At 43.6% G+C, this 15691-nt stretch overlaps 1 protein-coding gene across 1 annotated transcript in view; it reads right to left on the reverse strand.

Annotated features, from left to right (window-relative positions):
- LOC141060686 (solute carrier family 23 member 1-like) overlaps window positions 1-15691 on the reverse strand; it is a 643790-nt gene that overhangs the window by 585389 nt on the left and 42710 nt on the right. Inside the window, exon 4 of the mRNA XM_073557017.1 lies at window positions 11672-11829. Within this exon, the coding sequence (XP_073413118.1) occupies window positions 11672-11829 (158 nt within the window). The remainder of the gene's footprint in view (window positions 1-11671; window positions 11830-15691) is intronic.

Consider the following 15691-nt stretch of genomic DNA (forward strand, 5'->3'; position numbering starts at 1 on the left):
AAAAAAGTAGTTTGAGGCCCAATGAATATCTGAGCGCTATGTGACAGGCTCGATGGCACAGCTGTGACCAAAGTGACTAGAGGATAAGGGAGATTGGATTGCTTTTAAAAAAGCAGTTTGCGGAGCAGTGGGTAAACAGCAATGCCAGCCTGTCAGGAAGCCTTAGAAGGCAGCCCAACAACCAACACCACTGATACACCACTATATAGCCTCCCCTTGCACTGCACACACAGTGACTGGTGTGTTGTGCAGGCCAAATCGCTAGCAGCAGAAGCAGTTTTTTGGTCTTCTTCCCTGCCTAACGCTCTCCCTACAGAATCAGCAGCAACCTCTCCCTATACTGAGATCGGCAGAAGTAAGATGGCGGTCGGCGTGCACGCCCTTTTATACCCCCTGTGACGCCCACCAAAGCAAGCCAATCACTTGCATGCCCTTCTGAAAGATGGTGGTGACCCGTGCCTATGTCATCACGTTGCCCACAGTGTCCGTGGATCCTGATTGGCTGAAAAAGAGCGCAAAACAAACTTTTAAAACGCGACTTTGGCGCGTAAGTCGCCGACCTCGTGGCCGACCTCATCCTATGGTCGGGTTTCGTTTCATGAAACCCGACTTTGCCAAAAGTCGGCGACTTTTGAATTTTTTCGACCCGTTTCGCTCAACTCTAGTCTTAATGATCCATCCTTTTTGGCTACAAAAAAAAACCGGCACCTAAGGGTGACGAGGATGGTCTAATATGACCCTTCTCCAACGCCTCCTTAATATAGGATCGCATAGCCTCGTGCTCGGGTACAGATAAATTGAAGAGCCGACCCTTGGGAAATTTACACCCCAGGCTCAGTTCAATTGCACAGTCATAACTCCTATGAGGAGGCAGAGACGCAGACTCATTCTCACTAAATACATCATAAAAGCCCGCCAAATAATCAGGAACATCATGCGACTGAGGAGAGGTGGAAAACACCGGAGCCTCACTAAAGGCACACCGACAACCCCAACTCACCACAGACACAGATTTCCAATCCAAAACTGGATTATGAATTTGTAACCAGGGAAACCCCAGAACAATAGTATCATACAGATTATGCAACACCAAAAATCTGCAATTTTCTTGATGGTCTGGGGCGACCCGTATTACCACCTGGGTCCAAAACAGGTTTATTTTTAGCCAAAGGAGTAGCATCAATCCCCCTCAAAGGGATAGGCGTCTGCAGAGGTGTCATCGGAAATCCACAACGTTTAGCAAAATCCAAGTCCATTAGGTTTAGGGCTGCTCCCGAATCCACAAAAGCCTTGGCAGAAAATGTGGACAGGGAGCAGATCAGAGTAATAGCCAGAAGAAACTTAGGTTGAACACCACCAACAGAAAACGTGTGTGCAAAGCGTTTCTCTAGTTTAGGACAGACAGAAATAATATGCGAGGCATCTCCACAGAAAAAACACAACTTATTACGCCTTCTGAACTCCTGACGCTGCTCTCTGGACAAAACTCTATCACATTACATAGGTTCAGACATTTGTTCAACAGGTGGCAACACCTCTCGTGCAGTTTTGCGTTCGCGCAAACGCCGATCAACCTGAATAGCTAATGACATAGAATCGTCAAGACCAGAGGGAACAGGAAATCCCACCATAGTATCTTTTACGGCTTCTGACAACCCCTTCCGAAAGAGAGCAGCCAAGGCATTATCATTCCAGGTAGTAAGTACTGCCCATTTTCGGAAATTTTGACAGTACAATTTTGCAGAATCTCGACCCTGGTTCAATGCCAGCAGGGTCTTTTCAGCCTGATCAATGGCATTAGGTTCGTCATACAACAACCCCAAGGCTTGAAAAAATGCGTTCACATTAGTCAGAATAGGATCATCTGGTTTCAAAGAAAACACCCTATCCTGGGGATCGCCACGCAGCAAAGAGATGACAATTTTAACCTGCTGCGCGGAGTTCCCTGACAAGTTAAGCTTCAAGGCAAAAAATAATTTACAATTATTTTTGAAATTCAAAAATTTAGACCGATCCCCAAAAAATACATCTGGTGTAGGAATCTTTGGTTCAGCAGCATGTGAATGAGCAAGGTAGGCGGAAATTCCCCGCACTTCCGCAGCGAGCTGCTCCACACGATCAGACAATTGCTTTATCTCCATTGAGAGAAAAAAAAATTCCCCCTACGGCCTCAGAGATATAGAGGAAAAAATATACACACTTTTTTTTTTTTTTTTTACAATTCTTTCCTGCAATTGAGTACCCTAGGATCTGCGGTATGGCGGGTGACTCTGTTATGATTGAGTCACCGTAGGAGGCAGACACAAAAATAGAAGCTACGTCCAGAAAACCAGAGAAGTTGGCAACTATCAGATTGCAGACCCCTGAACCTATCAACACAACTAGCAGTGGCCGTGGGGGGTTCCTACGGTGCCCTAGACCCCTCGATCATAGCCGGAGAGCTAAATAGCCTAAAGACAGAAAAGGAAATCTAAACTGCCCCAGAGCAGACCCCAAAGTAAAAGACAGCCCACAACATATAATGATGGTGAAGCAAGATGAAAAAACACTCACACAGATAGAAAGATAGGCTGAGCAAATGATGGGGCCCAAGCTAACTAAACAGAACAGGAAAGGAAGGTTGCTGTCTGCAATCTGCCAAAACCCTATCAAAAACATAAGCCAACAAGCTGATATGGAAAAAGATCCTGAAGCAGCTAGGCTTCAAAAACTAAATCAGCACTCAGGTATTTTCAGAAGACAGAGCTAAAGGAATTCTGCTCACCCCAGCAGGGAATGGCAGAAATCCAGAAAAACAAAGCAAAAAAAGTCAAAGCACAAATGCAAAAAGCCGAGCAGAAAACTTAGCTTTAGAAGAGCAGGAATTCAGACTGGTCTCCAAGGATCCCACAGAGAAATCACCCGCAGGGCAGAAGGACGTCGGCGGCCTTATATCCAGTTAGTAACTCCACTCAGCCAGTCATCATCATTAGGCTCAGGTGTTTGATAATCAGGCTCACTACCTTTCTTTACCAGAAGAGGGAGTACATCGGGCCTCAGTAGTGAAGGGGAAAATGAACTCACAACAGTGAATCACCTTGCTGACACCCTGCATGTTAGACCGAAGCAATATAACACCGGCTGGCGCCACCCTGAGGATATTAACAGGTATGAACGCACCTCACATTACTATCAGAGTGACCCATCACCAGTATACTCTGCTGACAACCGGTTCACATCAGAACTTGCTAGGATCTTCACACGACGCGATCTAGTTGCCAAAGGACTCATGAAATTCACTGACCACGCTGAAGGTTACAGAGCTTGGAAAGCTTCCTTCCAAAATGTTACTAGAGACTTGGGGCTAAAAAACAGGGAGGAGATAGACCTCTTAGTCAAATACCTGGGAGAAGAGTCAATAAAAAAAGAGAAGAGCCAGCACTGCCAGTGGTCAGAATGCATAACATGAGGTGCATATGCACATATCTTACTGCATTCAAAATGAGACATTTAGCAAAATATTGATCAATATATTGAGCCACCCCGCCAAGGCAATCTCATATGGGGGGTCCTACTCTACATTTTTATTTATTCACTGTGCCATTGCGGCCTCCTAAATGTTTTAAAAGCAAGACCATATCAAATGCAATCCATACCTGAAGCATATCTGCATCACTCCCATGCAGCCAGATGGAGCAGGTGCAGATAAAGGCCAACCAGGTCTGAACATAGACATCTCAGGTTTGACCTCCACACACTGCCTGACCAGCAAACACAGATGAAGGGCAATGCAGGCTCAGACATGGATGCAAAAATAAATAAAGCCTGGGGCAGGGCGGGGCTGCCGTGAGTGTGCACAGCAGCCTAGATCAATCACAATAAACACAGAAAAGATGGCGAACATGACCCAGCGTGCACGGAAACAGTGGTGGTCAGCCACAAAACCAATTTGCAATAAAAAAAGAGAAGAGCCAGCACTGCCAGTGGTCAGAATGCATAACATGAGGTGCATATGCACATATCTTACTGCATTCAAAATGAGACATTTAGCAAAATATTGATCAATATATTGAGCCACCCCGCCATGCCAAGGCAATCTCATATGGGGGGTCCTACTCTACATTTTTATTTATTCACTGTGCCATTGCGGCCTCCTAAATGTTTTAAAAGCATCTGTGTTTGCTGGTCAGGCAGTGTGTGGAGGTCAAACCTGAGATGTCTGTGTTCAGACCTGGTTGGCCTTCATCTGCACCTGCTCCATCTGGCTTCACGGGAGTGATGCAGATATGCTTCAGGTATGGATTGCATTTGATATGGTCTTGCTTTTAAAACATTTAGGAGGCCGCAATGGCACAGTGAATAAATAAAAATGTAGAGTAGGACCCCCCATATGAGATTGCCTTGGCGTGGCGGGGTGGCTCAATATATTGATCAATATTTTGCTAAATGTCTCATTATTGAATGCAGTAAGATATGTGCATATGCACCTCATGTTATGCGTTCTGACCACTGGCAGTGCTGGCTCTTCTCTTTTTTTACTGGGAGAAGAGTCAGTCAAACATGCAGTAAGGATCAGAGACATTAATATAAACCACCCTCAAATAGGCCTTAAAGAGATCTGGAAGAGGCTAGGTGAGTGTTACGACTCTGCAGAGGTAATAGAGAGAACCTTGTTCAAAAGAATCGATGACTTTCCTAAAATATCTAACAAAGGTCTCCCAAAACTTAGAGAGCTAGGTGACTTGCTACAAGTTGCCAAATGTGAAGGTGACCTACTGGGACTTGCATACCTCGACACAGCCAAAGGTGTTAACCCTATAGTCCAAAAGTTGCCCTACAATCTACAGGAGAGGTGGCTCACATGTGGCTCCACGTACAAACACAAACACAGTGTTTCATTCCCTCCCTTCTCCGTTTTTGTAGACTTTATACATGAACAAGCAGCAATCAGAAATGATCCCAGCTTTGACTTTACAGCGTCATATGCCGCACCACCACCAGCTGCAAACCCACGCAGAACATCTGTGGCAGTGCACAAGACTAATGTTTCTTCTCCAAGTTCCAATTACAGGTCTGCTGGCTGCTCTCAATCAGAGACAAAAGGTACGAGAACCTGACAAGCAGTGCCCGCGTCATCAGAAGTCTCATCCTCTCCTGAAATGCAGAGCCTTTAGTGGAAAATCTATGCTGGATCGCTGAAGCTTCCTGAAATAGAACAGTATCTGCTACAAGTGCTGCTCATCTACCACTCCTCTCGCCAAGCATTGTAAGGTCAGTGTAAAATGCACAGAATGGATCACAACAGGTCTGAAATCCCTACACCAGACGTGGCAATCCATCATGCTCACTTAAAACGCATAGCACACCTCATACCGGAACTCGACCCTCAGGCACAGATAGTACTGCTGTTGGGAAGAGACATCCTGCAGGTTCATAAAGTGAGAAGCCATATCAATGGACTCAACAATGCTCCCTATGAACAAAAGCTAGACCTAGGATGGGTCATAATAGGAAACGTATGCTTGGGACACATGCACGCCCCATCTTCTGTGACAAGCATGCTAACAAATATATTGGAGAAAGGGCGCCCATCTCTGTTTCAACCTTGCAACAACGAGTTCCATGTCAAGGAACTACCACACAGCATCCAACTGCCCAATCACTTAATAGACTTTACTCATGACAGCAGTATGGTGTCAGGAAGCTATGAGGATCAGCTGGGGTGCACAGTCTTCCAGAGAAATAAGCAAGACAATCAAGTAGCAATGTCGGTAGAGGATATGCTGTTCTTAGAGGTAATAGACAAAGTGCTTGTAAAATATGAGACCAACAGCTGGGTCGCACCTTTTCCCTTCAGAACCCACAGACCACGTCTACCAAACAACAGAGATCAGGCATTCAAACTTTTCTCCTCTCTCAAACATAATATGAAAAAGAAGCCAGAGATGAGAGATCACTTTTTCTCCTTCATGTCAAAGATATTTGAGAACTGCCATGCTGAACTAGCTCCCACTCTCAAAGACTCTGAAGAATGCTGGTTCCTACCCATGTTTGGCTTATACCACCCTAAGAAACCAGGCCAGATTAGAGTGGTGTTCGACTCCAGTGCTAAGTTTGATGATGTCTCCCTGAATGATGTTCTACTGACAGGACCAGATCTCAATAACAAACTACTGAGAGTACTTATGCGCTTCCGTAAGGATTCCATTGCCTTCATCGCTGACATCCAGCAAGTGTTCCATTGTTTCCTTGTGAGAGAGAGACAGGAACTTCCTAAGATTCTTCTGGTACAGAGGCAATGATGCTACTAAAGAAGTCACAGAGTACCGCATGAGAGTGCACATCTTTGGCAATAGCCCTTCTCCTGCAGTCGCCATCTATGGACTCAAAAGGTCAGCTCTAGAAGGAGAAACAGAATACGGGTCAGATGTCAGACATTTCATAGAGAAAGACTTTTATGTTGATGACTGTCTGAAAGCCATGCCTTCAAATAAGACTGCCATCAGTCTTCTCAGGAGAGCACAGGAGATGCTTGCTTGCTCTAACCTCAGGCTTCACAAAATGGCCTCAAAAAGCCAAGATCTCATGAAAGCATTCCCTTCACAAGACTTGTGTAACGGTCTCAGAGACCTGGACCTAGGGTCAGACCCCACACTAATGCAATGCAGCCTCGGGCTTATCTGGAATCTACAGTCAGACACCTTTACCTTTCAGGTCAGCCAGGCAGAAAAGCCTTTCACACACAAAGGTGTCCTGTCTACCATCAACAGTCTGTACGATCCCTTGGGTTTTGCAGCTCCTGTTACTATACAAGGCAAAGCCATACTAAGAGACTTAACCAAGAAGACTTCTGACTGGGATGCACCAGCGCCACCTGACAAGAGAATCCAGTGGGAAGTATGGAAGAACTCTTTATCAGCTCTCTCCAACTTAATGTGCCAAGGCCATACACCCCTGTGCCGTCTACAGAGATACAGAGCCAAAGACTGTATGTATTTGTAGATGCTTCTCTCAAAGCAATTGCTGCTGTTGCCTATCTCAAAACTGTGGAATCCAAATGTCAGAGCCACATTGGATTCGTCATGGGGAAAGCCAAACTTGCTCCACAATCAGAGCACACCATATCAAGGTTAGAACTTTGTGCTGCAGTCTTAGCTGTCGAGTTAGCAGAGTTCATCACATCCGAGATGGATATCGACCTGACACAAGCCAAGTTCTACTTAAACAGCAAAGTAGACCTGGGATACATCCACAATGAAACCAGGCGATTCTACGTTTATGTCAGCAACAGAGTGCTACAAATTAGGAGATCAGTTCATCCAAAACAGTGGCATTATATCCCCACGAACCAGAACCCTGCAGATCATGCAACTAGAGCAGTTGACGCAAGTCGACTAGAGAGCACAACATGGCTCTCAGGACCAAAACTATTGTACACTGAGGAGCATTGTCCAGACACCTTTGAACTGATAGGAGAGGACTCAGATGCTGAAATCCGCCCTCAGGTATCCATACTTCATACAATGGCTTCTGATATTCAGCTTGGAACCCACAGATTTGACAAATTTTCAAGTTGGAAGTCACTTACTCAAGCCATTACCTGCCTGACTCATATAGCTCACTCATTCAAGACCACCAGAGTTTGTGACACAGAAAAATGTAAAGGTTGGCATCTCTGTAAAAACACCTATGTTACCTCCGACTTGGAGTCTTCCAGAAACCACATCATCTCTACAGTTCAGAGAGAAACCTACTCTGTGGAAATCCAATGTCTCATTAACAAAGCTTTAATGCCTGCGAGCAGCTCATTGAGAAAACTTGACCCATTCATCGACAACAACGGCCTGCTGAGAGTAGGAGATCGCCTCAATGAAGCTAAAATAGAGTTTGAGGAGAAATTCCCTCTAATCATTCCTGGAAAATGTCATGTTGCTTACCTAATCATGCAACACTACCACAATCTAGTCAAACACCAAGGAAGACTATTCACAGAAGGAGCCATCAGAACTGCTGGCTGGTGGATTGTCGGTGCAAAGAAACTCATCTGTAGTGTCATCTACAAATGTATTACCTGCCGTAAGCTTCGTGGTTCCACTCAAACCCCAAAAATGGCTGACCTACCAGCAGATAGACTCAGCCCAGACCCTCCTTTTAACAACGTTGGTCTCGATGTGTTTGGACCTTGGTCAGTTGTTACTCGTCACATGAGAGGCGGACAAGCCAACAGTAAACGTTGGGCCGTCATTTTTACCTGTCTGTCTATCAGAGCCATCCACATAGAGCTCATTGAGTCACTTGAAACCTCAAGCTTCATCAACGCTTTGAGACGTTTCATTGCCATCCGTGGTCTTATCAAGCATATACGTTCAGACAGAGGTACCAACTTCATTGGTGCAAAAAGGAATTGGGCATACCTTCAAATTTTAGACCATAAGACTCTCAAGAAGTTCCTAAGTGACTAAAGTTGCACCTGGTCATTCAACCCACCTCACTCCTCACACATGGGTGGATATTGGGAATGAATGATGGGTCTAGTACGAAGAATTCTTGACTCTACTCTTCTTCAGGAAGGAGCAGCGAGACTTACCTGCGAAAGTCTAACCACCTTCATGGCAGAAGCCGCAGCTATAATCAATGCAAGGCCCTTGGTTCCAGTTCCTAATGACCCTGGGGAGCCCTTGTTATTGACTCCAGCTACTCTTCCAACCCAGAAAACAGGACTATCCAGTGCTCCTCCGGGAGGATTTGACGCTAAGGATCTCTACAAGCGCCAATGGAGGCAGGTACAAAGTCTTGCCAATACATTCTGGGACAGGTGGTGCAAACAATATTTGTCTACCTTGCAGCCATGGACAAAGTGGCAATCTTCCAGGCCTAATCTTTGGATTGGTGACATCGTCCTTGTTAAAGACTGCCAGGCCCATCGGAACCAGTGGCCACTTGGACTAGTTACTGCTATGTTCCCGAGTAAAGATGGCCATATCCGCAAAGTCGAACTCAGGATGGCCAAAGGAGATGGACCTAAGACATTCTCAAGACCAGTGACTGAGCTGGTCCTATTGTTATCTTTGGAGGATAAGAATGGTGGCATCTGTTCAATGCCAGACAGGGAGTGTTCTGTCTCCAACATAAATAATGACTCTTAAATGTTTATTTTATAGCATAAATTCAGTGATATTGCTCAGTTTGCCATACAGTTTGATGTGCATTGGTTCCAGCTCCATCTAGTGGCCAAAAATAACTGCAGTGTTATTCTCTTCCTGCTTTCGTTTCATTTTCCCTCCAACTCCCACTGTATCATGGGTAGATTTGCAAGGGATTATGGTCTAGTCCAGCCCCATTTCCCTGTCCTGTCCTCCATTTTTAATCTGCTTGCATACTGGAAACACCTCATCCATCTTTCACCCAGTGATAGCATCGCTGGTAAGTGACACGCTCCCTTTATATATCATTATCTCCCATATTGGCCAGCTTAGATCGTTCCCTTGTTCAGCTATTAGTGCAGTCATGTACGTTATGTGTATATATATTTTCTATGTACCCGGCACTGATTGTCTCCATGTATTTCTTTTTATAGTTTCACCTCATCTATAAACCTATGTTCAATAAAACACAGATTCAACTACAGTCTCCCTTATTGGACCCGGTATAGCAGTTTAGCTGCTTGCTAAGCTATTTGAATCCCATTCATTTAGTGAGAGCATGACACCGTGTGTCCATTTTATCATCGGTGTGTTATCAATGTACAGTCCGTGTGTCCATTTTACCATCAGTGTGTAATCACTGTGTCCCTTTTTGCCATCAGTGTGTGATAATTGTTTCCCTTTTTACCATCAGTGTGTCTGTTTTAATCATCGGTGTACTATCAGTATATAGTCCACGAGTCTGTTTTACCATCGTGGTTGCCTTGATGAAGATGTTGTATACTTTGAAATGCATTGATGAATAAACCGTATACTACTGAATTGTCACTTTCCATTCTTTTATGACAGCACAGAAAAACCCATTGGCTCTTTCTTTTTATGCATTAAAAAACAGTAGAACAAGTACGTGCAACACGAATGTCTGAATGAAGCTTTAAATGGCTGAGCAACCCTACAGAAATGAATAGAAGTTACATAAACAGTATAAAACATAAACAGCATTAGTTCACATTACTACGCTGTTTCTATAGCTCCCATTAACTTCTACATAAACAATGTAGCACAGCTGCCCTTTGATGTTTTCATAATCCCAACAATGATGGAAAACACCTATAAACAATTATTCCCATTTTGATCATGAAATGTTAAGGAATAACCTTTTAAAGGAAATCTGTCACCCCCTGAGGACGCATATGACCTACTAATATCGGCATGCAGGCAATAGAAATGTTACACTGGTCCTACCTGTATGCCTCATATTAATGGTCTTGTTGCTGAGAGAAAAATAAAAAAGGTGAAGTCAGCTCACCTTTCTGCTATGTGCAGCTTGTCTCACCATCAGCCAACGCCCTGCACGGATCCAAGTGAGCTTAAGGAAACATCAGTACAAAAAATGGAAGGATCCAGCAATGTCGGGTGACGGTTAAAAAACAAATATCTTTGTCAAAATGGCATGGAAACGCTGAGAAATATTATATTCTTTCTATATGCATGCCTCCAGGCACCGCATGCCTTCAGGTACTGCACACCCGGAATATAACAAGCCTGGTAATATGAGGCATACAGGTAGGACTAGTGTAATATTTCTATTACCTGTATGACAATATTAATAGGTCATATACATCTTGGGAGGTGACAGAGTCCCTTTAAGTCTATGCTTAAGCCTTTTTTCCATCAAGTAATCTGCAATAAATATCCGCATATTGCGCGCAGTACTATTATTGTCATCAAAATAATGTAAACCTCAGTAAAAGACTGAAGCCCACATTACAAGTCAATTGGGGACCATTGAAAGAGCTTTACACCTGACATATGGTGGATTAGCCCTATTGATTTAAGAATCCAAAGAAACCTATTGAGTCACTCCCTACCCCCCTTAAAATACTAACTCCAGGGCCCGGATGCAACTGGAATCTCTGAATCAATTATCCTGTTCCAATTAAAAACATCCCTGGTTCCTATTCTAAACTGTACTTTAATTGTTTAAGAACTTTATTTGCTATCATGTTTATATTCCTAGTAGCAGTCCTTAATAGCATTGCTCCCTATAAAGATGTTTTCCCACAACTAACATTCATTCCCTACCAACAGGATAGGCAATACATGTTCCATCTGTGGGTATCTGTGAGATACCCTCACTGATCACTAGAAGTTGGAACCTCTTTCCCCATTTCTTACCAGATTCTTTTGTTAAAAATTACCTCCAGATATGAAAACAGCTTTATCTTCTATAGTGTTACAAGGAAACATGCTTATTCACCACCCCATTCCCCGCTCTTGCAACCGGTGGAGGGTACAGCAGCCAGAAGAAATTTCAATTTGGACTATGAAGTAAGCTGTTATTTTTAACAAGTCTACATTGTGCATACCACAAAAAAAGCACACACAAATTATTTAAAAGACATGTAAGTGATCACGGAGGCAGTTTTTTGGATTTCATATTAATAATTCAAAGTCAGCGAATATACATAAACTTTAGATTAGGTAAATTAGTCATTGGTTACTTTTATACTTATATTTTCTGGCTAATGCGACAACTTTGTAATTACCTTGTTCCAATTGTTGTTTGAAGAAGTGTACATACTCCAGACACAAAGAATATGGTGCACATCAGCTGACTTTTTACTGCATTGTCATGCTTTACACAAAGAGGTTCTGCTAGAATCAATGGAATGGCAATAATTCCTCCAAAAGCCAAAATATAATGCTGCAAATATTGAGAAAATATGCATATATATTAAATATATTCTAAATTGAAGTCTCTGAAAACTATATAAGACAATTTTCCATTGAATTTTACATTTTTACACAAAATATGTGTGGCACAATCTAATCGTAAGCTTTTAAATCGGCTGTCACCAAATTTCAAGCTGCAAACTGCATTCATTAGTGGATAGATATATAAGAACTGATGAGGTTGATGAATTTATTGCAAAAATCCATGTTAAAATGGCTGAACAACTCTGACATGAAAGGGGTTGTCCTTGTTTGTCACAAAAGTCTACCGATTCACAAGATTGCTTACAGTTTCCTAGTTACGTAGGTTGAAAAAAGACCTAGGTCCATCAAGTTCAACCTTTCTCCACCAAATATACATTTTATCACTAAATTATCTACAACCCACAATCTTATTTGCACTGAGGAAATAATCCAGCCCTTTTTTAAAAGCTGTTAGTGTCTGCCATTACTACCGCTTGTGGTCGGCATTCCACAGTCTGACTGCTCTAATTGTAAAGACCCTTTCCTATATAGCTGCCTGAATCGCCTTTCTTCCAGCCATAATGAGTGCCCCCAGGTCCTTAGTCTTTGGAAGGAATAAGTCACGTTCCAGTCCTCTGTATTGACCACACATATCTATACATGTAAAGGAGATCTCCTCTGAGGCGTCTTTTCTCTAAGCTAATCAAGTCCAACTTTTCCAGCCTCTCTTATGAGAGGCCTTCCATCTCTTGTAATAATCTGGTTGCCCTACTTTGAACTGACTCTAACTTATGAATATCCTTTTTAAAACATGGAGCCCAAAACCTGTTCTAGATATGGCCTCACAAGTGATTTATAAAGAGGTAACAATGCATTGAGATCACAAGATTATATCTATCTTTTTCTACACCTTAAAATCTTGTTTGCTTGTGCAGCTGCTGCTTGACATTCCTGCTGCTCAGCTTACTTGTAAGCAGAATACCCAAGTCTTTCCCCTGTTCTGTAGTCCTGAGTATACCCCCATTTAATGCATATGCAGCAATAGGATTGCTCTAAATTTATCAACATTAATAAACATTTTTTTAATTTAGATGTTCATTATCTTTTCCTCTGCATCCTCTGACCCTTTTCACACCTCAAGTTTTGATATCAGTTCCACTTGTTTGTATGACCAGATTGTGTATCGTGATTTATAGTATATATATTGGAGATGGAGTCTCATATGGAGGCAAAATGACACTGTGAATCAGTCAGATCACTTTGTAACTAAAAATCCATATTTTTTCTCAGTAAATTCTAAATCTAGTCTAGATGCCATGGACAGATTTTGAGCATTATAACAGAGTGATCTGATTGAGCTGCATAAACGGGTGGACCACACTAATGCTGGTAATTTATCAATCCGGGAAAATTAAGCTCTTTTTTCCTTGAAACATTATCCATATTTGACAGTTTGGAAGACAAGAAAGGTTTTGTTGTTTTAAAGAATGCCACATTGTACACCCCATTAAATGGTGTAATATTAAGTGATTCTATTACATATAGAAAAAACTTTTAGCAACTCCGACCCTTGCCTTTCAGCGTGAACTTAAATCATTACTAGATGAGGGTCTTTCTCTATCAACCATAGATAGAAAACAATGTGAATATTTTTGTGCAGGATCTGATTTGCAGGGAGGTGAGGTGGAAGTGGGTCGCCCTCCCAGGGCTGTGGGGTACTCGGTACCGGGCCGGTATCAGTGGGACGTGTCACAGCAGCGGTGACCCGGACCGTGGCCCTGGGCACCCAAGTAATAGGGAGATGTGAATGGTGGAATGTAGTTAGATGAATAGTTCGTGACGCCACCTGTGGTGTTCGGCAAGGGAGGTGTTAAGCCAACGCTGCATGCAGATCCTCCGGGACAGAGGGTGTGGTGCAGCAATGATGGTATAGCCCTCCACAGGCAGGGCTGTTGTCCCAGGGCTGTGTAGATGTGGAGACACTTAGGTGTAGTAGTGTCTGGCGCAGGGGATGTAGCAGTGCCAGGCGGACGGACGCAGGAAGGAATGGAGGACACCAGGGCATGTAGTTCCAAAGCTTTACTCACAGTCTGTAGTGCCCGCTTCTGTGCCGTGTCGTCCGGGTCAGGGACTCAGTCAACCTCCAGGCAAGATGGAAAGCTCCCTTCCACACTCCGCCAACTTATGTGCCTTTCCTGAACGTCTCCTCTATAGTGCCTTTAAGTGTGAAGATCTCCAGTACTGTGTTACACTGGAGTTCCTCCTGACAGATGTTCCCAAGAACTCTACTTGCATGGCAGACAGCTGTAGCCTGCTTCGGGGACTCTCTACTCCTAAGTCCCGGCTCTCTATCCGTATTGCTGTTGCGCCCTCAAGTCTTAGATGGGAGTAGTGCATTTACAGCCCACTTCTCCACCGGTGTCTGCTGCAGAACCATTAGTGTTCATACAACCTCGGGGACCGGGCCCCGGCCTTGCGCTTAGAACTTCTAGGCAGGGTTCTTCCTCTAACCCACGTCCTCTGTGTTCCCTTTTACTCCTTCGTTCCGTACTTGTCCTTTCCCTTCTATGGAAGCTCAGGCTTCATGTCAATGTCCTTCTCCTTCTTTCCTTTCCTTTCCCGTGCCAGCTGACTCAGGTCACTGAGGCAGCTGCAGCACTCCTTCCTCCATCCCTTCTTCCAGGGATCCCTATTCCTCCCGAGTGGCTTCCTTCCTCACCGACCTCCTGTCAGACTGACCTCTCATCCTATATATAGAAAAAGCAGCCAACAGCACACAGATATATGGGATGCACGCTCCAAAGGTCCCGGGGCCCGTCAGGACCAGCAGTACATACAGGCAAGAGAGAGGAACAGCATCCAAATCCAGGTGAAAAAATCTTCAATCTTTATTCTGCCATCATTAGATACAACGTTTCAACCCCATCAAGGTCTTTATCAAGTACAAATCATGACAATAAGTCTGGCCATATATAGTGTGGACAAACCAATCACCATCATGGCAACGCCTCATAATATAGAAACACATAAAAAATGATCATACAAAACATCAAATGCATACAAAAGTACATACATCACATACAATATATTGTGCAACTATATTGACACAAAATTAGTTTTAAAAAAATAAGCACCAATACTTATAACAGCAGAAATCCAAAGAATACCGATCCAATCGCCATGTTGTATAACTGTCACCATGGTGATGACCCACCTATCACCGTTTCACTTCCACATACCACTCCCTCAGACCTATAGAGTCGCTACATAGCGTTTTGCGCCAAAAAATATAGCCAATAGCTGCATCCAATGTAGGCGGTACACATCGCACCATGGTGACAGTTACACAACAGGGCAGTCTACACAATGCTACTATGGAATACAGGAACAGGCTTTTAGGGCAGTCTACACAACACTGCTATCAAACACAGAAAGAGGCTTTTCAGGCACAGAGCACAAGGCTGATATGGCAGAGGGAACCACACTGACAGCGCACATGGAATATAATGGCAGCACAAACCATGACTTGGCCTTTAGACAGGCAGGGTAAAATGGTGCATCAGCCAAACATTATCATGTCAATACTTGGAATGGCTGCGATAGCTCCGGAAGTGCCCTTGGCCTAAAAGCTTGTTGATTGGCTGTGCAGCAGTCTTTCAATAAGCCTTAGTTGCCTGGTGATCCTGAACATTATGATGGACTTCTGGGAAAAAGTCCATGTTCGAGGTCTGTGCATGGATAGAAGGAGTCTGGTACGAACCCTAAACTTTAGAGTTTGGGTTTGCTCATGACTACTCTTTGCCACTCATGTTTTTAATTGAACAATATATTTAATTTGTTATAGAACAGTTTGTGTGCTGGTGTGGTGC

This window comes from Dendrobates tinctorius, unplaced genomic scaffold, assembly GCF_039654945.1.
Source record: "Dendrobates tinctorius isolate UK_male_01 unplaced genomic scaffold, ASM3965494v1 ptg000241l, whole genome shotgun sequence".
NCBI lineage: Eukaryota > Metazoa > Chordata > Amphibia > Anura > Dendrobatidae > Dendrobates > Dendrobates tinctorius.